This window comes from Pieris brassicae, chromosome 4 (assembly GCF_905147105.1).
Source record: "Pieris brassicae chromosome 4, ilPieBrab1.1, whole genome shotgun sequence".
Lineage (NCBI taxonomy): Eukaryota > Metazoa > Arthropoda > Insecta > Lepidoptera > Pieridae > Pieris > Pieris brassicae.
In genome coordinates, this window is record NC_059668.1 from 9,015,296 (window position 1) to 9,042,811 (window position 27,516).

Genomic DNA, 27,516 nt, shown 5'->3' on the forward strand with positions numbered 1-27,516 from the left:
GGTAAACATGCTCAATGCTCGACAAACAAACGTTTCTGAAAGGTAAGGAATAGTTACACAAACTAACCAAGTTACAATACATAAATAGTTCGTTTCAGTTTTTATATGTAAACAGCTGGCAAGTTTTTCTTTCTTTCAGCGGGCAAATTTTTATGAAAATTTGCCGACATGAACTGTTATTTGGCTACTGTAAGGCATTTTGACTAAGCCTCCTAAGTGTTCCTTGTTACGGAACACATAATAACAAACTTTCGGAACCCCAATAATGTTTATATCAATTACATTACAACAATACATATTTCATAATTATATTTTTCTCTTTTCATGACGTTCTGCATCAGCAGAGGATGAAACGAGAAAAATATAATTATAAGGAGGGCAAGTGAAATGGTAACATTGATTCTAAACTGAAGTTTCTATAATTTTTTTGTTTTTATTTTGATTCGAGATTTGAACGCGGAAGTGGGTACCGTTGTCTGTAGCTTTATTTGTCTAAATACGTATTGCTCGGTTTTTTAAAGTTATAAAAAATGTCTAAATTATGGTAAGCAATAAATTTCCACCGTGGTACGGCTAATTTTCACGAAAAATGGCTTCTAGAGGAGATAAAAGCAATGGCGAGGAACAAATTGTCGAGGTAAGTAAATCGATTTGTCCCACTTAGAAATGACAATCTCTTAGCATGACACGATCTTATTGATGTAATGATAATCGTCTTTTCAGACGCTGGCGGAGGTGTTTCGATGCTTCATTTGTATGGAGAAACTCGTAGATGCCCACCTATGCCCTCATTGTTCCAAACTCTGCTGTTACGCTTGTGTCCGACGGTGGCTGACGGAACAAAGGTCCCAGTGCCCTCACTGTCGGGCTGCACTCCACCTACACGAGTTGGTAAATTGCCGTTGGGTGGAAGAGGTCACTCAGCAAATAGAAACCATGCAACAGACAAACTCAGCTACTCAGAGAGAAAGCTTTAGAGATAGGTGATTAAAAATTTATTCTAGTCAGGTTCTTGACAGAATTGAAACAAGAGACCAACTCTTGTTTATTTATGAATTCATTTTACATTTATTTAGAAATTTTAATAAAGAGGAAACTGATTATTCCTCCCTAATACACCTTGAAAAAGCGTACCTTAAGGTCAAATTGAATCCATGAATACATGCCAATACTTGTTGCTTGCACTATTTTGAAATTTACTAATAATCTTTTACTTTTAAAATAATCCATGAATTGTTTATATGATTAATTTATTTTTGTCGTTTTTAATATCATTATTATATTCAAGTCAGTTTATTAATTAAGATAATGATTAAATATTATTACTTAGGTAGTCCTGACATTATTACTAATGAAATGACTTAATTATAGATGTCCATCCCATCAAGAGCGCCTAACAGTATACTGTTGGACATGCCGTCGGTGTATCTGCCATCAATGTGCTCTATGGGGTGGTACACATTCTGGCCACACATTTAAACCACTGGAAGAGGTGTATGAGCAACATGTGACCCAGATAAGAGATGAGGTATCCCAATTGAGGCGAAGACTTATGGAGCTTATAAGTCTAGTGCAAGAAGTGGTAAGATAACACTTATTTTGAAAAGCCATAGGAATTCATTGTAGAAAACTGTTTCTCCTTAAAAACAAATATTTACAATGAAGCTTAGATGATTTTATTTTTTTAATTTCTATGAATTTTATTTTGATTTTTTTTTATTAAGGAAACCTTAACATGTACTTAAACGAAACAACTTTTGATGTACTATACATCTACAAGTGTAGTCTTGTAAATATTAATATTATGTAAATAACATGTTTTCTTATATGCTATAAATGTATATTTAAATCATTCATCCACTCAATCAGCCAATCATTTTCATTCCACAATTCTTATAAGGGGAATTAACAACAAAGATAAATAATGTTTATATATTGTGTTACAAAGTACTTTAATGTTAACTTATTGGATATATGGATATTTGAAATAATGTTGTAAAATTATATAATGAACAGCTAATATGAATTTACCTATACTATGAATTTACAACAAAATTTTATTTTGACAAGACAGTTAATCTTGTGACTTTGTTATAGACGGGACTACTGTATAACAACAGTTCCAATTCTTTTTTATAGGTAGTGATTGTATTCTAGCGGCTAAACCTTAAACCCCTTTTTAAATTTCTGTAGCTCTAATGTCATAAAATATCTTGGTACAAAAAACGATATTAAAATGTATGTATATCCCTGAGTAACATACCCTATATTTATTATTTTTAATTGCAGAGAAGATAGACAAAAATACAGACATAAAAATAGTTTTTTTTTCTTAATTCTACAAACTTAGTATGTAGAATATTTTTCTTTTAGGAACGAAATGTCGAATCTGTTCGAGCGGCGAAAGACGAACGAGTACGTGAAATTCGTAATGCCGTGGAACTAATGATCTCACGCCTTGACTCGGCACTTAAGGCAAAACTTCTCACTCTCATGGGACAGAAGAACAGCCTAACACAAGAGACTGAGCAGTTGGAACATCTCCTTCAAGAAGTTGAACACCAGCTGCACGCTAGCACTAGGTCAGGATTTTGTATATATAAAAATATCAATTTATATACCAAAAATTCTTTGAAGATCTTCTAAATTTTGTGTAATAATAATAATTTATTTGCAAAGAATATGGCAAAAATGTTATGGTGGTACAATCGGAAATTCGCATATTCTGCCACACAATGGCGTACAAATTTGTCTTAAAAGGAATTTTACATAGAAATGATATACATTATGAGTCATATCAATTAGTCAATTCTTATGTTATTGGTAGTGATAAAATATCACATGATACATTTCCAAAAGAAGTACAGTAAGTAGATTTTTAAAACTCTAGTAGGAATATCTTTTAATGTTTTTGGTTATTACTCAACAAAACAAATTTTAAGTTATGATACAGTCTACTATATTTTATTAAAATATTAGTTTTATCTGTTTTAATTATCTTTGGGAAAATATTGCAAGTCATTTTTTCAATTGACTTCAAAGTATCGAAGGAAGTAAGATATGAGTTGATATTAAAAATTAGTATAAATAAAACAATTGAATTTTTACAATTATCACAGATTCACATTAAAAATAAAGGATTAAAATTGATCATCATCAGCCCTTGTTTTGGTTCATTTCTGGACGTAGACGATCTCGTCCAGTCCACCTAGTCGTTTGGATTAAAATGATATTGGTTTATTTTCATGAATTTTACAGATCTGAACTTATCGCTAAAAGTGGCGACTTGTCAAAGATGATTCATCAAGTCCGCAAAAAGCCTATGGCTAGCTTCGTTACTGCGCCGGTACCGGCCGATTTTCACAGGTACCTTATACCTTGACATAATTTAACCTTTTTAATATAAGAAATTGAGTAAAACCTGTAAACCAAATGAAAAATAATTATCTTTTTTTCAGAGAAACAAAATCATGATATTAGTAACCTCTTTTTATATGTATAAAAGTTTCGTTCTTTGAAGTGTTAAGTGTCATGTCTGTGGCAGCTAGTGTTGCTAGCATCATCTATTTCCCCCAATTATTTTTATAAATAAGACAATGTCCGTGTAATTTAAATAAGTGAAACATTGATATTTTACAGTGAAATCGTGCCAAGTTACGATAGTAGTACGTTCCCGCTGACGAAATTCACTCAACTTCAGCACGCGGCTGCACCCGTATATTCTGCCCCACTCCATGTGCACGGTCTTTGCTGGAGGCTAAAGGTCTACCCTGATGGCAATGGTGTGGTTCGGGGAAGCTACCTTTCCGTGTTTTTGGAACTGAGTGCAGGCTTACCGGAAAATTCAAAGTAAGTTGTTTTCTTTTTGAAATTGTCTCCGAATCTTAAGTCATTGAGAGTTTTGAATTTGTTTAAATATCCAACCAACATCTTGCAGTTCTATATAATATGGTAAAATAATTTTTACCAATTTTTTACGATAAAATTTTCCCATAATAATTTTTAAAATATTTTGATTTTAACTATTATATTAAAGTGTTACCTTTGAATAACGATATTTAATTTGTGTTTTGCAAATGTTGTATTAAACTAAAAGGAAATTGTTACGACAAATATTAAAATGTGCAATTCTGTAATGCAAGTCATTTGATTGCAAGCCGTTCTCATCTCAGTGTAGGCAAGAGGTGAGTTGAGTGGAATATATTCGTTAGTGGCACTTTGTTGGCATGAGGCTCTTAGGAAATGCTGTTGGAAGATTGCAACTGAAATAACTTATGTGTTAGAAAGTTTAGAAGATATTGAGATGTTAAACCCTGCATATGTCGCAGTAACGTAGTTAAATCAGAGAGATAATTGAATCTCTATTTAATTAAAAATCGATATTCAATCAAGTCGCTAAAGTTCCGTCAGATATGTGAATGAACGAAACGTTTAACGAGTTTGAGGAAACTTGTTCCTAGGCTACATGACTAACATAACCCTAATCATTTACAAAAAAGCAAAACACCGAATATACAAGCTATTAGTTCTTCACGATCACATCGAATTAACAATAACAAATGAAATAATCATGGCGGAGTTTAGTTTTGCCATCTTGTTTTACATTGTTAATCAACACGCTGGCTTTCGGTCAGACTGATAGTTAAACGTTTTCGACGCTGTTTTATTTCAATCAAAATGCTAGCGACTTGACTGAATACCGACATTTAATTAACTGTCTAGAGATTCAATTATCTCTCTGATTTAACTACTTTACTGCGACACATACACGAGATGCGTTCAATATTATCTGTACATAGAAATTTCTATAGCCTTATAATATGACTGTCTTGTGAATTTCAATATTTCATCGTATTTTTATCAGTAAATTGTTAAAATTGCATTATAATTGTATCGGTCCATAAAATCATAGTTATTTCAGTTTCCCAACTTAAATTTCTAGCGATATTGGGCGTTGAAGCTTATTTAATGTCGATCATTGGCTGCTGCAAAATGATCATGCCTCATATCTTCGTGCTTTGCTTTTTGTCTTCTAGAAGTATGGCGGGTCTTTCATAATCATTATAGTACAGAAAACAAAATTACTATATTTATTAATTTTGTTATAAAGTACGGGGGTCTTCAAAATTCAGGTGAATTTTTGGACCTGGATTGATTTTATAAATGGCATTGAATTCGAGTATTTATTAAATAAATGAGAAAAAAAAGTGGCGGAGAGTTTATTGCCAGTTCTTCTCTTCCGTTATACGCCCTTGATTTGAGAACTGGCAGTAAATGTAAAATTAGAAGCATTTAATGTAAATTTCTTTTTTTGCCGTTCATAAGTGTACATTGTGTTACCTATATAAATAAATGATTTTTGACTTTGACATCCGTTAAAGCATACAGTAAACTCTCGATAATTTGAAACAAGCTTCAAAATAATAAGCATTAAAATAAATACAAGCAAAATTTTATTATTTCTATATTTGTATTATATATTGATACATTATTATACAAAAATATTCTGAATTTTTATTTCGAAAAGAAGTTCGTAATTTTATTTTGATTGAGTGACTTCAGTCTATAATTGTCCAATAGAATTTAAAAAAAACCAATTGATATGTATGTAAACAAACGGCAGTTCTGTGCTTGATAAATACTTCAAGGTAGCAGAGCCCATGCTTCAAATTATCGCATGTTTATGTTAAATGCCAATTAACATCGATTTTTTTTAATTTATCGAGTACTTTTCAAGGGATCGAAAAATCATTAAAATTATCGTGAGTCGACTATGTAGATTTAGCGGCCATTATCTGAAATAAAATAGAAATCCCCTTAGGTACGAGTATCGTGTAGAAATGCTTCATCAAGTATCCCGAGATCCATCAAAGAATATTGTACGCGAGTTTGCGTCTGACTTTGAAGTCGGCGAGTGTTGGGGATACAATAGATTCTTCCGCCTCGATTTGCTCGCCAGCGAGGGATATCTCAACCATGAGACTGATACTCTAATTTTAAGGTGAGTTCTCCAAAATTTATGGATTCATAAAGTAACAGTGTCAAAATAGTTTTCCAGCTGTGATAATCGATTGTTTCCGAGCAGATTTTATTGACGTTAATTAAATTATGCAGTAATATAGATTATTTTCATAATGAAACAAGCCACATATTACCAATGACGTCTCTAATCGCATTATTATGCCCCATACTTTAATCTGGTTATCATTTTAATATGGTTTCTCGTTTAACATTGAACATCTCGAGAAGATGAAATAAATGATACACTTATTCTCAAGTTAAGAAAAGCCTTTGATTAAAATGCTTTCAATTTCCGCGTCGAGATTAAGCGCGAAACATGACTTCCGTTTGTCAAATTTGACAGATATATCTACGTCTACGTCTATAACTCCAATATGTTTTAATAAACTTTTTTTGTGTATATTGATTAAGAATGTTTTATTTATTAAGACACTGAAATATTTCCGAACCAATTCGACTTAGGAAGCGTACCAATTGTTAAAAGCTGGCAACGAATTTGCGATCCACTGGCAATGTGAGTGTCCATGGGCGGTATAATTAAACATCAGATGAGCCTCCTAGATTGCGACCTCATATATGTAGAAAAAAGTAAATAAATACCGCGTTAAAGGATATATGAAGAAAATCAATTTCAGGTTTCAAGTTCGTCCGCCAACGTTCTATCAACGTTGTCGTGATCAGCAGTGGTACATTAACCAGTTAATAACTCTGCAGAATCAACATATTCTGCAAATTAGTGATCTCAAGGAGGTACTACAGATATTTGATATACATATTTAAAAAATCATATATAAAAAAAAATAAAAAAAATTTATAGGAATTTTTTAAATGAAATTTCCTATTCAAACGTTGGTTTCACAAAATGTTCTTTCAATAAGTAACTATATCGTTGTAGGAGTCGAAAAAAGGCTCTCGCCTACGTGGATTGACATACAATTTCTTGAAATGTTTAAATAAATTATCTTTATTTATTTTTGCTGTTCATACATAAACTTAAAGTACAGAAAACACCTGGTGCCCACCAAATTTTGAATTCCTTATAAACTTAATAGACGAAAACAAAATACAATGAATACAAAATACGATACGAAAACATTACAACATACATTAAGGTCTTCGGGGTGAACAATGTCATTTTCGGGTGTTATTTTATTAATTTTATACATTACCCATTATTTGAATTATGTATGTTATTAATAACTATATAAACGTGAATTTGGTTTAAGTTTTCGAGATATGTATGATTATTTGTGTGTATTAATTTGTGTGTGTTCATTAAACAAAACAAAAATTTGTTTAGTTATATGTACAATATAATTCAGCCTTAATAGGCTTCCCTAGTAAGTCCTATATAATACCTGTGACAGGGAAGTTTCGCTTTCCTTTAAATTTACAAAGTTTCAACACGGGAAACCAATATGGTTTTAAAAATGACGATACTGTAAGAATAATAAATATATGAATATATTATGATGACTATGTATTGTGTGTGTTTGTGTAAGACGAAACAAATGTGTGCGCGTGTTGCATGAAAAGATGATGATGAGGAGATGAACTTTTTTTTTACACAGGTAGATAGATATTGCCATCTTATCGCCTACTAAGGTTGATAGCTTTACTAAACAATGTTCCAGCGTCTCAATTTAGAGATGTCTCGCAACTCAATGGCTGCAACTAGAGCCTCGAATGGCTCGGTGACGTCACAAAATCCCAATGAGACTGAAGGCCAGGCCAACCAATTGGACTTGACTACCACAGAACCCGCGGTGTTAACCCAGTGGAAGTTCACACCGCAGACTGTCATCGCTGGCCCGCGATTGATGAGCCCTGGTTAGTTATACATTAATGCAGGTTTAGACCACATCATAAACAACTCGAACCTATTTAAAGAAAACACTTTTTTACCGAATGAAGCTATGTATTATTATAAACTTATAATTATTTTACATAATTTTTAATTTCTTCTGATGTTTCGCGTGCTTTACAGCGTGCGTGGTCACGGTGACCATATGTGACCATTATGTAAAATGTGTTTATAATAATACATAGCTTCATTTCGGTAAAAAGTGTTTTCTTTAAATGTGTAAAAGCTGTGTTAACACTAGACAATACTAACTCAAACTTACTTTGTTTGCCCAACGCTTTTTCCCTGTCTCAGGCCCTTTCCGCTTTCTTGAATACAAAATTTTCATTATCGATTTAGAACTTTATACATTCACTAACAATCCCATACATATTGTTATCCTGTCCTATGCTGACAACGGAAAGTATTCTTTTCGTATAACAGTAGTTTAATTATAAAATTGTGAGTGTTATATAGAAATTATTGTCAAGCGGTTGCGAGCCTTCTGTCAGTGTGAGTGTCCTTGGCGCTGGTATCACTTAACATCAGGTGAGCCCACAGCCCGTTGGCCTCCTGTAACATAAAAAAACTACTGTTAACATATCAAAAGAAGTGACTAGCTCACACAGGGAATCCGGGCTAGTGCACTTTATCTGAATGTCTTTTTTATTATGTATAATAAAGTTTTTTTTTCCTTTTTAATATTTTGTATATCTATTAATATTTTTTGTTAAATATCTAAGATGTTTGTATAATGAACACTAATTTCTTAATCTACTGTCATGTACATGTAAAGAATGCGAAAAATTTTACATTTTCATTAATAATGAATAGTACTTATATAATAGTAAACTTTAGAGCAGTGTTGGCCTAGTGAAGTCGTATTCAAACACCGGCTGATTTCTTTTAATTTAACATTCGCTCGAACGGTAAAGGAAAACGTAATGAAATCACTTTGGCTTGCCAAACGTGTGTCAGGCACAGGAAGCTTCTCACCTACTACTGGGCAACCATTAGATTGGCAAATGATCATGAAACAGATAAAGAAATGAGGTCTAGACCTAAAAATGTAGCGCCGCTGATAAATTTTTATTAATATTGGCTTTCAGGTATTTTAAATAACTCGTTGTTTGAAGAGAGCTGCGCAAGCGGCGTTTGTCGTAACAGCATGAACTCGGACGCGTGTTTCGGTGACTACGCACATCTCGGGCGGGTCAATCAGCACGCGTTGGACGCGTATAATCTACCCTCTACTTCGAGGTATTTTTATAGCAATAACTAACAATAAGTATAAGTTCTTCTATCTTTTCTAAAATCTATTATGGTAAATATAAAATTTACGACAACCATTAAAAATATTCGTTTCCAAAATAGAGACAATAAAAGAAAACACTTTTAAACCGGATTGAAGCTATGTATTGTTATAAATTTATAATTATTTTACATAATGGTCACACCTGGTCACCTTGACCACGCACGCTGTAAAGCACGTGAAACGTCAGAAGAAATTTAAATTTAAAATTATGTAAAATAATTATAAATTTATAATAATACATAGCTTCAATCCGGTTTAAAAGTGTTTTCTTTCAATGTGTCAAAGCTATGTTAACAAAAGAGAATACTAGAGACAATAAAATAACTACTGTAAGGGCTTGTTGAGACTAAAACTCAATTGTCCTTAGGTATTATTATTCCTCTTGACATATTTGATTACATTACAGTATGTACATATAATATGAGTTATATAATATTAACCGTCCGAAAAGGTCCACGTCTTCACCGGCGAAGGAGATTTTTATACCCTTATATTTTTGATTTTGAAAATTATTGGCCACGCGAGTCTTTAATATGTCGTTAACTACGGTGAATGGATCATGCCGATCCGTTAGGACATGTCGGTGTCTCCTTCTTCTTCTTAAAGTGCCATCTCCTTGCGATGGTTGGCGATCATAATGGCTATTTTAATTAAATTATTAATTAATAATTAATCAATAATTAATTAAACAATGACTTGGTGCTTTTTGGTCAAAGGCCATTCATTTTTTGGCCATTCTCTCATAAGTTTTTCAACCGGGACGTGCACCTGTGGCCATGTCTCCTTCTACCTGCCACATTGGCTTTTATGATTAGTTCAGTAGTAAGGAGCTCGTATTTTTTGGAGTTACGTAAAACGTGTCCGGAATACTCAAGTTTCCTTTTCTTAACCGTCATAAGCACTTCTTTGTTCTTCTGCATTTTGTCGGGGCCTCTTACGGACTCTTTTTGTCGAAAAGGGTTTCATTATATAGAAGCGTTTCGTGTAGGCTTCTTTGTCGTAGTGTGATATTACGCCAACGAGAGTCTGTCGCAATACATTTATTTTTTACTAAGGTGGATTAGGTCGTTAATAGGCTCTTTTTTTTAAATTCATCAGCCCAATACGGAGTATTTCAAACTCTGAATAAGTAGAGTTCATTCTGTTATTTAATTTATGTATAGATCAACAAGTTCGGTCCGTTCGTGCACGCAAAGTCCGTCAGTGGCAGGAATACATTCAGCTTTATCTCCTGGATCGAATTCGCGGATCCGAAGGGAAAGGCCGGAAAGGGCTGAGCGATCCGATCGGATGGACAGACCTGATCGATTGCCACCGCCAGATAAAGACACCCATCTTACGGGTAAGGTTGAGGTATTTAAATAATAATAATAATAAAAGGCTTTATTTCAGATACTTTACATTTATATTTCTGTCATCTCATTACTTCCTAGGTATCTATGCCCGATAGCAAATAGGCAAACCACCTGCACTGTGCCACTCTGCCACGTCTGCTGTTTCCTTAATCTGGTCTGTCCACAAATGGTCTTTCGCTTTTGCATTAATTGTACCTTGGGCTCCAGTTCATTGGTTTATATTTCGCAAACTACTTAACCAATTTTTTTTTATTTAATAAGACTTAGACTCAGAAGGTAGCAGACATATTTCTATAGGATTTTTAGATTGCGAGACATTTTCATAACGACAATTAGATTGTAAAATATTCCTAGTTTTAATATGGTTAAACAAGTTGTATTTGAATAGGTGTAGCGAGTACACCAATAACGGAAGCCTCAGGGGGATGCGCCGGCGCACTCTGTACGTCAATTTCTTCTCCTGAGTTGCACAGTGCTGCTCCGCCGGCCACTGCACCTGGAAATTCTGAGTCCAGCAGTGATACCGGGGTAAATATGTGGTCTTAATACTTCCAGCATAATTAAGTTTAAATCATTTATTTATTTAAATATGTACCTCAAGTAAATTTACTGAAAAATGAATTGCTTGTAAATTTACATTTCCTGTTCTCAAATCAAGGGTTGAACACGAGAAATCTTTAATAAAAATCATATATGGAAGTCCTTGGTCATCATAACACCGATACTGTTAGGTGTATTCCCCAATGAACCATATGTCAATGACGCAAAAATGAGTCAGTACCATACTCCAAGGAGAGTCTTATTAGAGAAACCCTGAATTAAATGTAGTACTGATCGTGTTACCATGTTTGCGATGTAAAAATATCGTAATTTTTTTTATACATAGTTAATTAAATCAAATTTAAACAATCAAAATCAAAACTAAGGTATTTTGGCATCAAATTAACTTAACGAATACATACTCTATATTGTTTTCAACTGAAATATTTTGCCTTATCTATGGTTGCGAAAGTTTCGCGCCAAATGTTATATCCTACTGGCGGACACGACAGATGTTGTCCTGCGTGATATTTCGACTAGCGATAACGATTAGGATGTTAAACAAAGTATGAAAGTACCGTGCAGCGCCATCTGAAGGGCTGATTTGTGAATCTAAACCACCTAAACGCATACTAAAAAAAACATTCAATTCGGCCGTTTCCATCCGATCCAGCCGTTTAAGAGGAGTTAAGTGGCATATACATTTACAATAGAATTATATATATATATGTAAGCTATCCTATCTTTTAAGTTAGATTTGCACACGAAATCGGTTAAGTAGTTTAGGAGTAGCGGACAAACATCGTGACGCGTAATTTATATATATTAAGATTGACCTATTATTATTATTTAGTCTCAATTTAATATAGAAAGAAAGAAAAACTTTGTTATTTATAATAATAGGATATTTTGGTGAAAGAAAGTGCACTAGCTACCACATTAGGATTTCCTGTGTTGCGAGCAGTCTCTTCCTTTTGACATGTTAACTGTACTTAACTTAATAAGTTCTACATAACACTATTTATAATTAAACTATTTTTGAACATTAAGAATATTTTCTGCATCAGCATAAGACAGATTGACAAGATGTTGTTTAAGATTTTTAGTGAATGTATGTAATGTGAGTTTTGAAATGTTAATGAAAATTTTGTTTTTAAGAAAGTGGTTATGGGAAGGCCCTCTAACAGAGAAAAAGCGTTCGGCGAAGAAAATGCGTTATTGGGTAGCTTTTAGGTCTACGTTGTGTATGATGCGGTGTGGTCTGTTGTTTCCAAATAACTCTGCATATTACGTATAATCGTTATTAAGTCAAAAGTTTTTTTTCATTGAACAATTTTGAAGTCAAGTAGCGAAAGGTTTTTAAATAGTCATCCAATAGGTGAATAAATTAGTATTAAAATTTCAGGAAATAATGTTCAGTGAATTGGACGGATTTGTAGACGAAAACAGCGTAAACCACATCGAAGAAAACTCAAACGAAGAGAATGACGTCGACGAGGAAACTATGTCTGGTAAGAAATTGTATTTCCCTGAAAGCGACGCGACATTTATGAATCTCATTAACCTTTCAATGTATTCCCATTATCTTACCAAAAACCAAGGCCGCATATCATTTTGCATAGTGTGACATGATCTGAAAATAGCTTAGGGTTTCCTGTGATTAAATTATACGGACATATATGTATGTATACGTCCCAGGCTCTAGATGGAGTATTTCAGGAGCCTTTGACTTGCCAGTTACAGGTACAGTGTAGGAATATAAGTATATAATAAGAATTTTATTGAACTATAAAAGTCCAGTAGTTTAAAAGCAATAAAAAATTACGAAAATATTTGTTATTCTCCGCTTATTCCATTGAGTTAACTCGAACAGACAAATGAGGTTCGAGTCGAAGGAACCTTTATTAATATCAGTGTTTTCGGCTGAGTTTAGCGAGTAGCTTATCTTCAGCCAACAAGATTCCCTTAAAAACTGGTTTATTCTTTTGTGTACTTTAATTCTTAGAGGTTTAAATGGCGGAATTAAACGTGGCGTCTTTTAGTCTGTGGCAACTAATGTCTGGCCTACGGTTATCCATAGCCCATAGCCCATACCACAGTTTAGGAGAGTCTGTGGGGACTATTTTTTTGGGCTACGTAAAAATGGATTCCCATAGATTTAATTATTTTAAATTTTACGCAGATCGCGATTACATAAATGCAAGATGTCTGTGAATCACTGAAATTTTTGGAGTCGTATTTTTACAGGGTTGCATATAGATTTTATTAGATCTAATTAGACTTCATATATATACGTGGTCGTGTTGCGTTCGCGGTCTGTATATAATTATTTTCTTGCATTAAAATGTATCACAGTACTTTTCTATCACATTCCTTCAATGAATCCTTCCAACATCCAATCCTTTTCCTCACACAGACGGCTCATCAGCGAGTTGTTCCTGGTGCGCATTGGCTGAATCACCGACGCCTGGCTCCGCTCATTCTGCTCGCTCTGCGCACTCTGCTCAATCTGCCCGCTCGTACCCTTATCCTGAATTGGCTGAGTCGCCCCCATCCCTTTGCTCTGATGAACCCCCTAGACGTCGAAGAAAATCCTATTGCAGACCGCACGCAACGCGCGACACACCATATACACGTCCTTAGGCGATTCATTATGTAAAAATAACCTAAAAAAATAACGAAAAAATTGATCTCTTCAGTACGTATGAAATTATTAGTGTTATGATGGCAGTGCTCATACTTATATTTTATTTTAGTTCATTTTTATTAATTAATTTTGAGATTTTTGCAAATTCTTTTTAAAATCTCGTAGTTCATACGAAAATCACTTTGGAAGCGTAAAAAGTTTTTAGTACACGATTCAAGAAGTGAATTACAAAATACCAATGTTTTTATACTAATAAACAAGTATTATTTACTTATTTATGTTACAAGAGATAAAAAAATTCATAAGAGAATTTTTTAATGACATTTAATTAAAATAGTAATAATTTCTAACGATTTTCTCCTATTTATATATGATTTATAAGAATGGCTTTGTGTTTTTTTCAAATAAAAGTTAAATATAATTTTAGTTTTATTCATACAATTGTATAATGGATAAATAAATGTTAAATAACTTTTATATTGTTGTTAACACACTTCTTAGAAAGGTTTGCTTTGAGGAAAGTTTTTTTTTAAGTTTGAATGCATGAATAAATCGTAATTAATAGTTATTTAGTAGATAAGAAGTGATTATAGTAGAATTTATCTACTATATATGGTTTAATTAAAATTTTAATAAGTATATCTAATAAATAATAGAGCAGTGTTGTTCGTTCAAACCTCGGTAATCATCATGACGAAACTGGCCCTGTTTCGACTATCTGCGTCACTTACAGTGCTACATACTTTTATTGGCCGGAAAAGTGTCGCTGTCATGTATATTAGTATTGCCCATTATTCTAAATTAACTATTATAAGGGAAATAATTTGAAGCCATGCAGGCTAACTTGATTTTTTTGAAATGTTTTAATAAATACTAGTAGCCATAATAAAGAAGAAAGATACAAAAGAAAGGTTTAGGACTTTAATAGTTGTTTTAACCTATTCTTAAATGAAGCAGTAGAGGAGTACGAAATAAATAATGTTATATTAAAATATAATTGTGTATTAAGGCGAGAACGACATAGAGGGAGCTGTCGGCGGTGGATGTTACAGTACTGAGGCGGACATTTTGAATCGTTTACTCTACGCGGTACGAGGCCGTGGCGTGACACCAGCAGGTAATATATATGGCGATATTTCATTTAGGTTTTGATATCTCATTAAGAAAACACTTTTTAAACGGATTGAAGCTATGTATTATTATTAAAAACTTATAATTATTTACATAGTTTTAATTTTTTTCCGACGTTTCGCGTGCTTTACAGCGTGCGTGGTCACGGTGACAATAATACATAGCTTCCATCCGTTTAAAAAGTGTTTTCTTCATGTGTAAAAGCTATTTTAACAAAAGACAATATTTTGATATCTCTCTATTTATAAATCTGTTGGGTTTTTTCAGTACTCTTTTCCGGTAAATTGAATTCGTGGATCATTGAAGTGAAGAAGAATAAAATTGTCTGTTTTAATTAAATTGTGATTTAAATGTTTTAGATTGGTAAGCCACATAATTGAGACAGGATTTTTACAAAAAATTAAATCGTAATGATATAAAAATCCATAATACTAACAGAAAATAAAGCCAGTGGCGCTACAACCTTGTTAGCTCCTCAGATTTTTGCTTCTTATTCATAATAGCCAAGCAGATGATCAGGCTGCTGTTGACACACGGCATCGACCTTGGGTCTAAGGCAAATCGGTTTGAAAAATTAATGAAGTTTTCGATTGGCAGGTAGTGACGGTACAACAGTTGCAGTCCCATCCACTAACCGAAGCGATGACCCTCAGCTGTCAACGGCTGCTCATACTGATATGCTGCTTCTGAATCTCATGAAGATTAATGGACTGACGCCTAAGACCACGAAACCTCAAAATGGTATTTTTTATTATTATCTCGTGGGATTCCTTACTTGCATTATTGCATAATATACAAATTATATTATAAAGTAAAATTATACTGAAATCTTGAGAATTGTTTACTAAATAATACGAATTTTACGAAACATTTGAAGACATATCTCAACTTACTTGAACTGCTTTTGAAACAAAACAATTTTTTAACCGGATTAAAGCTATTTGTATTATTATAAACTTATAATTATTTACATAAATTTAAATTTTTCCGACGTTTCGCGTGCTTTACAGCGTGTGTGGTCACGGTGACTGAAGACAAAAGGTGTTGAATGTCAAAACGTATCACAGCTGTAGAGAAAGTTGTGTTACGGTGTCCTCTATTTTCGCGAAATGTCGGAAAAATTTAATTTTAAAATTATTTAAATAATTATAAGTTTATAATAATACAAATAGCTTTAATCCGGTTAAAAATTGTTTTCTTTCAATGTGTAAAATCTATGTTAACCAGATACAATACTATAATGTGCCTTTGGTGACTCCTTTACCGGAGTGAAGTCAGTCTCATGAAGCGTGTCTTGTCTTGTGACAGATGCAGCAACACTTCCGCATCCGCAACGCCACTCCAAAGACCGTTTATCCTGGATTTTGCCCATTATAATTAATTGAAGGAGGTGGAAGGTCTACTCTTAACCACTTAACACCTGGACTACTAAAAAGTTTTTAAAATTATAAACAGTACTTACCTTTTAGTTCTTAGCCGAAAACCACAAAAACTGATGTATTATTTGGATATTTTATTTTTTGCAATTTATTATATAAGAAAATGTCGGACAAATAAATGCTTAAATTATATTAGAACGTAGAAATTAGTAAAAAAAGTTAAATACAATGATGTAATGCTTTTTTATTAAATGTAATATGTGTGTATACCCTTTCAGCAGCCAAGCGCAACTGGTCCTCGCGAACCCAATCGGCGGAAGAAGTGAGTGGTCGCGGGGCGAGGGGAGGTGGTCGTAGCACGGGTCGCACGCGCACGTTGCGACGGCCACACCCCTCCACGCTCGCTGCTATCTCCTTTAGGATGTCGTCTGGACAGATATTGCCCGATAATAGTATGTATTTTGTGCTTGGAGGTTCATTTATACAAGAAAAATGAATTACAATATTCAATGTGACAACTACAAAGCAAACGTAACAATCACGGAATAATAAGATGTCATATCTAAATATAGTGAGTACAAGTTATAGTGTTAAGTTTGTTTTGGAGAAGTAGGGACAAACATTCGTATCTTTTACTATAAGGTATCAAATTCAGCCGCTTAAGGGAAGTTCAGTAAGATACACACGTACAGTAGAATTATATATATATGAAGATAAAAAACGAGGACCCGGCGTCCTGTACACACGTCTTAAATACCATTTTTTTGAAAATACGCTTTGACAAACTTGAACCGTCAACAAACATGTAATCGTAAATCTAAACTATTCTCGAAATCCACTTAAACACACAAAAAATTTCATCAATATCGCTTCAGCCGTTTAAGAGGATCACAATCACAGATGTATAAGAAAAACACAGTTTTATTTATTCTAACTAGAGTATATAATATTTTTTCCTTCTTAGATTAGGCATTAATATGCCTTGATTTTTTTTCAAATTTTTATTTATTATATATCTTGAACCCCTCAAGAAACTTGTGGTCTCTAACAGTAAGATCGAGCCGTGGCTCGTCAAGTAGCCGCGTGAGCAGTCCGCCCAGTAGTCCCGGCCGATCGCCCACTCACTGCAATTGGCCCAACGCTGAACTAAGCGATAATGATGACGTCGAGGCCATACTCGATTATAATGTGAGTTCCAATTACTTAATTTAAAATAAAAAATATATATAATTTACAGATATGTTCCAGAATTCCTGTAACGATTTTGATGAGACTCGAAATATACATTTACGAATTTTAACATCTTGCCTGAAGTATAAATGTATTATCTTGAATATTGTTCAATTCCAACAATCACATGCATGCAATTAATAACATCCTTTTTTTAAGTCGGTTCTAAGAAATTGCAGAGACTTTATTGCCAGTTTTCCTTGTCAGGTCTTCGCCCTTTATATGACAATTGACAGTAAATGTTAATTTTAATGTGTGTAACATTGTGTTATCTAAAAAAAATATAATTTATTTATATAGGTCATCAAGTCAACCACGGCTGCTTTATTTTAATACAATTTAGATTTTTTATAAGTGTTTACTTACATTTATGAATTATTCAATATATATATATATTATATTATATGCCGAATTTGTGTATATATATATATATTGTATTTGTTTATATATATATATATATATAGCGCAAATTCGGCCCCACATGAAGAACTGTTCTCACATCTGGGCGGGAGCTCCCCAGTACCAGCTTCAACGACCGTATTCAACGATGAGCGGCATAAAGGGCAGTCATCGCAGCCCATAGACACCCATTTTTAGTGGGTGCGTTGCCGGCCTTTGAGGGTGGAGATGTAGGATCTCTCTGAATCTTCTACCGCACCACTACCATGGCGAGTCTTCAGAGGAGTTATTAGGACTTATACCTGCAGCAAAGTTTCATCGTCGAACGTCCAAGCAGAATACAAAATACCATCCGTATTACCTTGATCTTCGTCGTTCCACAATTGAGCGTTTCTGACGCGCACCACCATGCGCGCACCGCTATGTGGAACCAGCTGCCCGCTGAAGTATTTCTGAACCAGTTACACTTGGGGTCCTTCAAGAAAAGAGCGTACCAATTCTTAAAAGGCCGGCACTCACGAGCCCTCTGACATTGAGAGTGTCCATGGGCGGCGGTATCACGTTACTGATGATCCTACCCGTTTGACTCCTGTATCAATAAAAGAAAATTTAAAGTACCTATTAAATAGTAGATGACTTAGCAAAAATGATTGTACCATAAAAAATGATGTCTTATCATTCAGTACTTATTAAAATATTTTGAGTCTGTATTGCAGTCTTGTGGCTGTTTTTCTAGGTTGATTGGCGATAAATCTAATATCCGCGTACGTTGGTTACAGGATAGCTTATTCGATATGCTCCTCAACAGCCTGTCCCTAGATGGGACATCCGGCGAAGAAGCTCCTCCTGTTCAGCCCTGGAGCCCCGCCAGAGATCCTCCTAACCACGATTGACGCACCCGCGAGTACCGGCACTAATGTCGGTACAATATTGACCGGCTTCACTTGCATTTTGCAACTACATAATAAATGAAATTATATTTTATTTGCAGTTAGTCGTGACGCCACTGCCAAATCTGGTACATGTTTGTGTCTATAATGTTTTCCCCTTACTCATAAAACCTAATTGGAATTCTAAAACGTAGACTATAGATGCGTTGCCATGGTTACCATTTTTAGATAAAAAAACGAAACTATACAAAACTCGGTTATCATTTGTCTTCGTGACACGATTCTTATTATAGATTTAGCTATCTCATTTCAACAGTAAGAACAACATTTGGAAGAAAGAGATGAAAGATTTTAGTCAAAGTTATTTGAGGGAATTAATTACGTCAAAATGTTTGACTCCTCAGGCAGCAATAGTGAGTCTTAGATCCTTGTAGCGTATTTAAGGATATAAAAATAGTAAAAGATGAAAAACAGTATTTTCAAATGAAAGTGATTTTAATGTTCGATTATGTGTAGTACAAATTACGATATTAGAAATATGAGTGTGCTTTTTGCAATGATTGAAGAATTTGTTTAATACTCGCTAGAGAGCAAGACTTGCCTTGACTTTGGCTACCTTCTTACTGACAGCTAATAAGAAATTCATTGACGTGGCTATTCGGCCACTATCTATTTACTCTCTAAATAGCCTTGCTTCTAAAATGCTTGTCAGTACAATCGTAGCCTAAAGTCGTCCTGTACAGTTAGATTAAGTGTTAAGTTGTATCGGGTCATGTCAAAATCGCATATGTTCATGAATATATATGGTTATTTTTTATTATGTTTCGGTGTAATTCTTAAAAATTATTTTCGCCTAATTCAAATTCAATTTCCAAATATTTCAGTAATTTGTTTATCGTAGCAATTTTTTTTTATCAATTGATATAATTCGAATTTATTTAACTGGATTACGGGAAATGCTGTAATTATTATATTAAAAAGAAATCTCTTAAATTTAGTTTTGGAAGTTTGAAGTGAATTGCGTGTTTTTAACACTAGGTTAAAGTTAAATAGGAATATTGAGAGTTTTGATTCATGTTGATTATTGATTTGACATGGTCCGAAAGGTTTTAGTTTCACATATTCAACTTTGCGTGAACATTCCGATTGTTTTGAATAAAGTAAAAGGGTTATGCTAGAAAATGACAGATTTTGTCTTTCGATTTCCGATGTTTAATAACTTTTGGGGTGATTTTTTTTGATCTAACACTTAAGATGTTATTTCGAATTTGTCTAACATAAAAACGAAAGGTGTCGTGTCTATGGATATATTGACTCATTAGCTTGACATTCTTCAGTTTAATGTGTCAAATACCGATACAAATGAATTGTCAATAGCAATTGACCGTCGTTTTATCGAGTGACAGGTCAACCACAGTGACAGGCTTACGTGCAATGTCTAGAATAGAGTTAATATATTGAAACAAATTGATCTTGTGTAACATAGCAATCACTTTTTCCAGTTTCTTCAGTCAGTGTTATTGTTTTTTTTAATTTCGTAAGGAAATTCCTTTGCTTATAGCCAGTCTTTTAAATAAATTGATTGATGAATATTGTCTTTTATTTACGCCCCACAGATTTACACTTAACGCATAAAAAAGTATGATTTTTATTTATTTAAAGCAACGATGTCATTTTGTGATTAATATATCTAGTTCTTGTCGTCTTTTTATGATTTATGCAAATATTTCTAAAAAGAAGCTACTTTATCTTATTTTTTTCAATATCAGATTTAATGAATTGATTCAATTTTAGAAGAGTTAGGTTAAGTTTCATTTCATCTTATTCAATTTCATTTTCATTTTATATCAATAAAAAAAATCCACTGAAGACTTGGCTGTATGGGCATAGTTCCCTTTGCCTACCCAGAATGGGTGAAGAAAACAAAAAAAAAATATCTGCTTATATTCAAACACAAACTCAAAATATCTATTCATATACCTAAGTAAACAAGTACAATTATAAACGTCAAAAAGAAGTTAAATTAATTGTAAATTTACATTTACTACCAGTTCGCAAGTCAAGGGCGTAGAGCGAGCAAGAAGAACTGGCAAGAAACTTTCCGCCAGTCTTTTTAATCGGCATGTATTGAGTCATACAAATTGTTTGAATTGGAGCAAATCAAGGATAGGGATCATTTAAGCATTCGTCAAATTTATAAAAAGCTTTATTGATTCATTTACGTTCATCGATAGGTTTAAATTGATTTGGGGATAATTCTCTAATTTCCCTTGGGAGTTTGTTGTAAAACGAATACAATTAGTATATAAGGAGTGGGTTATCTTTTGGGGCCTAGTTGGTCGTACACTAAAATTAGTTCTATTTCGCGTATTATTCTGGTAAAAGTCACCATTTGTTTTAAAATCGTTTATATTTTTTTGTACAACAAGGCTTCAAGAATATATTGACCAAATAGTGTCGTAATATTTAATTCCTTAAACTTATTCCATACCGACTTCCTCGGAGAAACACAACAATTACCCTGAACAGCCCGCTACTGCAGCACAAATATGGATTGAACCTTTGCAGCAGCACCTCACAGTAGAATACCGTACTACAGAACGCTGTGAAAGTGATGACGCTATGATACACAATTTAAGCCGTGTCCTTATCAGTAAACTGTCGGATTTTCTTTATTGCATATGCTGCAGAACTCAGCCTATTCGAAAGAGCCTCTTTGTGTGGCCCCCTGGAGTTTACTATCTATGATATATAAACAGTTTGGTCAACAAAGTTTAGTTCACTGTTCTTAATTTTCAGGTTACTAATATCCGCTTTACGCTAGTAGTTGTAAATCTAATACATTTTATTTTATTCTCATTAAACAGTCAGTTATTTACTTACATTAAACCAGTTAACTATACGACAGGTAGAATTGTGTACATCGTCCAATAATACGTTTTTCCTATTCACTTTAAATAGAAGTGAAGTGTCTTCAGCAAACAATACCATCTCATGAAATTCGTTGACGTGTCGTGGGAGGTCGTTTTTGTAAATCAGATATAAGAAAGGCCCGAGAATCCAGTCTTGGGGGACGCCGATTGACACCTGCGAACCCGGAGAGGTAACTCCATTGACATAAATCTTTGGATCCTTTCCTTTAAATATGAATTCATTAGGCTGGAAGCTTTGCCATCAACGCCATAGTATTGAAGCTTTCCAACCAGTATATCAGAATGAACACAGTCAAAGGCCTTTGAGAGGTCAATAAAGACGCAAAATATGATTCTTCTCAGGCATTAAATATGTTCGAAATCAACTTCACACCGGTATCGAGCCTTAGTAGAACCATGCTGTTAATTATGTAAGAGATTATTTTTATTAAAATGTAAAGAAAGTTGGCAGCATTCTAGCATTATCTTTTCAAAAACAGCTCAACGCAGGGAGCACCGAAACAGGTCTGAAGTTTGACGGATCAGACTCACTACCCGTCTTGAACACTGGTGTAATCTTACTGAATTTAATTTCGTCCGGAAATACTCCACAGTGGATACATCTGTTAAAAATTATGGACAATTCAGAGCTAATTACATAAATAACGGAATTTAAGTTGACATACCCCATATATCTTTACTTTTCTTAAAATTAATAAGCTTAAAAGTTTTAACGATATCATTACAAGTTATACGTTTAAACTGAAATTTAATATTACATTTAGGTAAACATTTTTCTGGTAATGAAATCTTAGCTGCAGGTGAAAAATCCAGGGTGTTGTCGTATTTAGTGGTACATTTGTAAAAAACTCTTCACTCAGCTTGTTTGTCAGAAGTTTTACCTGATTCTTAATTTATTATTTTCCAGGTAGCTTTTACTTTATCCATGCTATTTTTATTTTTGAACGTAAATAATTTACTTTATAATAAATTTTGCAATCGTTTTTAAATTATTAAGTACAACCTAACATATTCCCTAAATTCCACACTAGTGTTGTGTTGCTTTTCGTCATACATTTCGTAAGATTTTAACCTTTTTCTGTGTAACTGCTCATTTGTCGGGAGCTTCGAGGTTTTAGGCGAGAAACTCAGGATTTTATGCAGTGAGAAGTAATTTTTCTTTATAAACATCTTCTCCACAAATTAATTAACATTAAAATTTAATTCAATTACATATTCCTAGGGGAAAGAGCGATATATCAAGATGCTCAGATAAAAGATGGACTTTAACGACAAACATATGGAAACGACCCAAGAGAAAGAAGGTGAAGCGGGCGCCCTGGTAAAACGTCGAGAAGACGAGAAGACATAGAAGCGTTAGACGAATGCGAATGAAGAAAGATATCCATCGATAGAGAAATTTGGAAAATACTGGAGGAGGCCTTTACCCGTGTACTTTATCAATAGTATCAATCAATAAATAACAATAATATACCAAGCTTTAAATGTATTGTTAACATTTGTGTACGAGCTAAGGCTCTATATTTTGCTCACTCAGGCTTTCTTAGTTTTATAAGCCTGATGATCCCTATGTACGTGCCAAGGTTTGTACATTTTGCTCTTTTACAATCGTGACAATTTCCTATGTTTGTACGTGCCATGCCAGTACATTTTGACCACTAATAAGCGTGACGATTTCCCAAATCGTCGGAGTTACGACCCGAGAGTATAGCCCGACGCAGGCACTTTCTTATACATTACATCTATTCGTTTCATAGCAATTAACTAAATCATGGGAGTTACACCCCGAGAGCATAGCTAGACGTAGGCACTCTCTATGACTGTTAAAGTTGCATTCATTCGGTACATAGCAATTAGCACATCGCACAGCGCGAGTGGTTAATATGGAGTAAACCAATAAACCTCTATTATTTAAAGCAACCCGATGGCCCAGGAACCGTACAATTTGTAAAGATTGGAAATAAACAGGCTTTATTATCATTATATAGGTTAGAGAGAGTAGTTTTTTTGGATGTTGCTGCATGCTGCAAATAATACAATACTTTTCGATTCACTTATTTATTTTCATTTTTCCAAAATATACACAATGAAAATGACTGCTGGTTAAAACCAAACTCGCGACTTAACATCGAATTTCATAGCAGAATATACGAAGACATAACAGATAATTTGTATATAATGTATGGGCGTGTCTTTTATATGCTGCGAGCAGCTGCGCACGCGACTACTCTACGTAAGATGCAGTAAAATTAGTAAATTCCCTGTCGCTAAGTAAAATATATTTACAAAATAAAACTTTGAACGAACGCTTTGAAAACATTCAACAAACTTGAGATCGTCTTAACGTAAAGATGGTAAAAGAATTTTTATAGTTAATCAAATTACACAATACCGTAATATTTACATATTTCTATTTTTTTAAAAGGAAATTGTGCCAAATCACGTTTCACATCTTTCGCAAATAAATAACAATTGAATTTAGCCTAAAATACTTTTCATCAATAAACAAAACAATAAAAAAATAATTGCATTCAACAAAGCTACAATAACAAATTTAATATAAATTAATATTAAAAGAAATGTACAATTTATACAAAGTTAAAAACGTGACACATCACTTCACTTCATCACTAGACGCTATTGCAGATAATTCATAATTAAGAGAATAAAATATTGCGTCCATTATTTACATACGTATTATGTACATTGACCTAAAATTATTCGGCAGATCGCCATTGAACTAAAACCTCACGCTGAACGAAACACTAAAAGGTAACTTCAACTCAAATAAAAAATATTCTCGTTACTTGCGAATAAGTAATTACCGCGAATATTCTTTACCACAAACTATTATAAGATAATTGTGCAATACAATCCGAAATATCGCTACATCTATTGCGAAGGCAAGTAGGTGATGTACGCTGTCTTAATTCCTAGAATATAGTGGTGTTACATTTGTGGTCATATTTTGAATACCTCTTGGTACAATTTACTTAACTAAGCCGTTGGCCGATTAACGATAGCACTAAACATTAGCTTTGCACTGTCCACTCGACTCCGTGAAAATAGGTTTTCACCTAAAGAGGGAGTTGACGGATCGTGCATTATTTAACTTAACTTCTCAATAGTTGCCTTCCAAACGTTCACTCCGATCGACTTTACCGGACCACTCGCCGTGGTCAATCGTTCTTTGGCATTATTTAGTGAGCTCAATTTCATTAATCTATTTGATAATATTGCACTATGTGATAAAATTTCATGTCAATTCAAAAATATTAATCTAAAATTTCGATTATAATTAGAAAGTGTCGGTGTATGGAGTATGAGTATTATATTCAATATAAATATATTCGCGATCTATACTATTCAGTCAATTGAAAAAAATCAAAATATTAGCCTCTCTCTGAACATTCGAGTTATTCGGTTCTGCCACTCTTGCGCGAAGCGGTTCGTTCGTTCAGCACATATTCAGCACCATACAAATTGGCACCTATTGATACACTATTAAACAAGCACCTGGCACATTCCGCGATAGCACTGGAAAAGGCGATCACAGCCTTCGATTCAACGTTCCCTAATAAAAGCACGATGCCGTTTTAAACATGACAAGTCGTCATCTAAAATTATCAAGCAATTGGGCGTTTGTACGACATGTTTGTGAAAAACGGCATCGGTTGATAATGTGAAATAAAGTCACCAAAATCTGTAGCCACTCTGTATCAATCACTGTCTGAATCTCGTTCGATGAAACTATCAGACGTTACAAAAAACTGAGAGAATATTCGGAGAGCGACCGTCAAACGTGCGACTCGAGAGGCGGTCGGGGAGGTGGCACCAGAGAGACTGGCCAGACACCGCCCGTCAAGTCCGGCGAAGATGTACGGGTGTGTCGCGCAGACCAGCCATCTTTATCGAAATCCTTCGTGCCGCCCACCGTGTGTCTGCGTTTTATTCCTCTCTCGGGCATCCCGTTCTTTCGCTTCAACTTTGTCGACCGCCAAGCGCCGGCTTCCCTACGCCGAACGATGTTCCACTCGCCCTTCTCTATTTTACTCAAACGCTCCCCTTTGTTCAACGACTCGGAGCGTTGCAATCGCTCCACTCGGCAATTGAGGCTCTCAGATCTCAGGACGCGAGTTTCACTTCGATCTTCTCTGTTGAGGGATTCCGACCGCTTAAGTTTGGCACAGTCGTCCTCCTTTTCATTTTCCGCGTTGGCCTCATCGAGCGCCGCGCTGTTCCGTTTCACGCACTCAGGGTTTGAGAGCCGTATCTTGTAAGTGGGATACGGTCGTTTGTCGTTGTCCGGAAGAGTGCCTCCTCCGCTGGAGTTCTGGGATCTCGTGTCGACGTCCTTTTCGTCGTTGCGTTCCTCGTGACTAGTTTTCTTGGGAATGATACAGTTTTCTTTCTCCGAGTCGTCGCCATCGTCTCTCGCGAGGCGAGCCCGGGGCCAACGCGCGTCGGGTTCGTCGGCGCTGGAAGAAGAGGAGTGACGGTGGTCTCTCGCGAGCCAAGCCGCCTTCAACTCATGAGCGCGGATCGCCGGAGACACCCGTTCCTCGCGTTCGCTTTGCAGACTCGCCTCGGAGGGCGTGCTTTCGGTGGACTTCCCTTCCTCGATGTCGTCTTGACACTCGTCCGCGTAAGGAATGCTGCCGTCGTCGAGCGGCGACGAGTTGTTGAGCGTCCGCAGTTTCTGATCGAAGGTACTCGTAAGAGAAGACACTAGATCTCCTGTTCCTAGAACAAACGTTAAAAATAAGCGTGGGAAAATGTTAAAGTTCACGTTAATCACGAATACAAAAGCATTAATTCCTCGAACAGAATACGAATGAGGTATGGATGAAGAGTTATGTACATGATGATGACTCTTGATGCACGAGCGTCGCAAGCCGTGCTGTCAGCAGCTGCTGTTAAGCGTTAGTTAGTTATTTGTGGTCTCGGGTCAACGCTATTGTTCACACTCACTCAATAACTATTTGAACGCGGAGACCAAGGTAATTACCGCGACGAGAATAGACTTTACATTAGTGCGATGAAATGTTTTCAACAGTAAAACAGCATTGTTTGCATATTGATTGTTGTTTCGGTGCCAAGCATTTTTAAAATTGGTTAAAAAAACTTCTCAAATATTGTATATATTAATTCTTTTAATTTACATTTATTTGAACCGTATGAGTGAGTATAAACAAAAGGTCATCATTGACATCGTCCGCGTACACGCACACACTTGCAAACGCACGCTCACATTCCTATACCTTTGAATGTGGACAAAAGAAAGGGATTGCTGTGTCTACTCTCTGACGTCAGAACTGGACACCTAATGGGCAAATAGTAGACCTTACATTATAATAATTAAAAAGAAATGCATATATCTAAAACACATATTTTGTTGGATTTCTCCTCTAGCTGCGACCTTACATTTATTCTAATTAAATATATTTTAAATAATTATAAATTATTTAGGTCTAAGACTTACCGTCAATAGAGAAGTTGTTCAGTGTGTGCCGCGACATCTCCTGCCGACCTCGACTTACATTGGTAATAGTTTCCATCTCGATTCTGTAAAGAAAAATTACTATATCACAACATGAAAATACGTATTTATAATAATAATATAAAAATATTCCTGTATTAATTATTAGCTATGAAAAGAAAGTAAAACTTTATTATTGTTGTCTCTCTCCCTAAAATATGACGAGGGGGCCGATGGCTGGCCATGCGTCATACTCGTGAACGCGTGCTACTTGTGGTGACCGGTCGTACTTGAATTCGTGTATGTGGTGATATTAGTTATTTCGACTACGTATTTGCGTATTGTTTCCACGAG

At 34.7% G+C, this 27,516-nt stretch overlaps 2 protein-coding genes across 15 annotated transcripts in view; one reads left to right on the plus strand and one right to left on the minus strand.

Annotated features, from left to right (window-relative positions):
• Positions 1-338: 338 nt before the first annotated feature.
• LOC123708141 (E3 ubiquitin-protein ligase TRIM37-like) lies at positions 339-20,340 on the plus strand. Of its 4 annotated transcripts, none has more exons than XM_045658676.1 (18): positions 339-637; positions 724-983; positions 1,372-1,582; positions 2,374-2,582; positions 3,259-3,366; positions 3,640-3,849; positions 5,822-6,001; positions 6,657-6,771; positions 7,656-7,851; positions 8,974-9,124; positions 10,343-10,521; positions 10,923-11,062; positions 12,480-12,585; positions 14,731-14,838; positions 15,450-15,593; positions 16,513-16,683; positions 17,283-17,419; positions 18,640-20,340. In XM_045658676.1, the coding sequence occupies exons 1-18, from the start codon at positions 590-592 to the stop codon at positions 18,751-18,753; spliced, it is 2,787 nt and encodes a 928-aa protein (XP_045514632.1). In that variant the 5' UTR covers positions 339-589; the 3' UTR covers positions 18,754-20,340. The 4 variants fall into 4 exon arrangements, with proteins under 4 accessions (XP_045514632.1, XP_045514634.1, XP_045514635.1 ...); XM_045658675.1 differs by having other exon boundaries at positions 340-637; positions 16,510-16,683; XM_045658678.1 differs by lacking the exons at positions 16,513-16,683; positions 17,283-17,419; positions 18,640-20,340 and adding an exon at positions 16,161-16,249.
• A 3,392-nt stretch (positions 20,341-23,732) lies between these two features.
• LOC123707975 (rho GTPase-activating protein 21) overlaps positions 23,733-27,516 on the minus strand; it is a 311,024-nt gene continuing 307,240 nt past the window's right edge. For 9 of the 11 annotated variants that reach the window (XM_045658357.1, XM_045658350.1, XM_045658353.1 and 6 more), the window contains 2 exons: positions 27,166-27,248; positions 23,733-26,426 (listed from right to left, as the gene is read on the minus strand). In XM_045658357.1, the coding sequence (XP_045514313.1) occupies positions 25,480-26,426; positions 27,166-27,248 (1,030 nt within the window). In that variant the 3' untranslated portion in view covers positions 23,733-25,479. Of the gene's footprint in view, positions 26,427-26,944; positions 27,007-27,165; positions 27,249-27,516 lie in introns of all 11 variants that reach the window. The other 2 variants (XM_045658362.1, XM_045658355.1) reach the window with 2 other exon arrangements.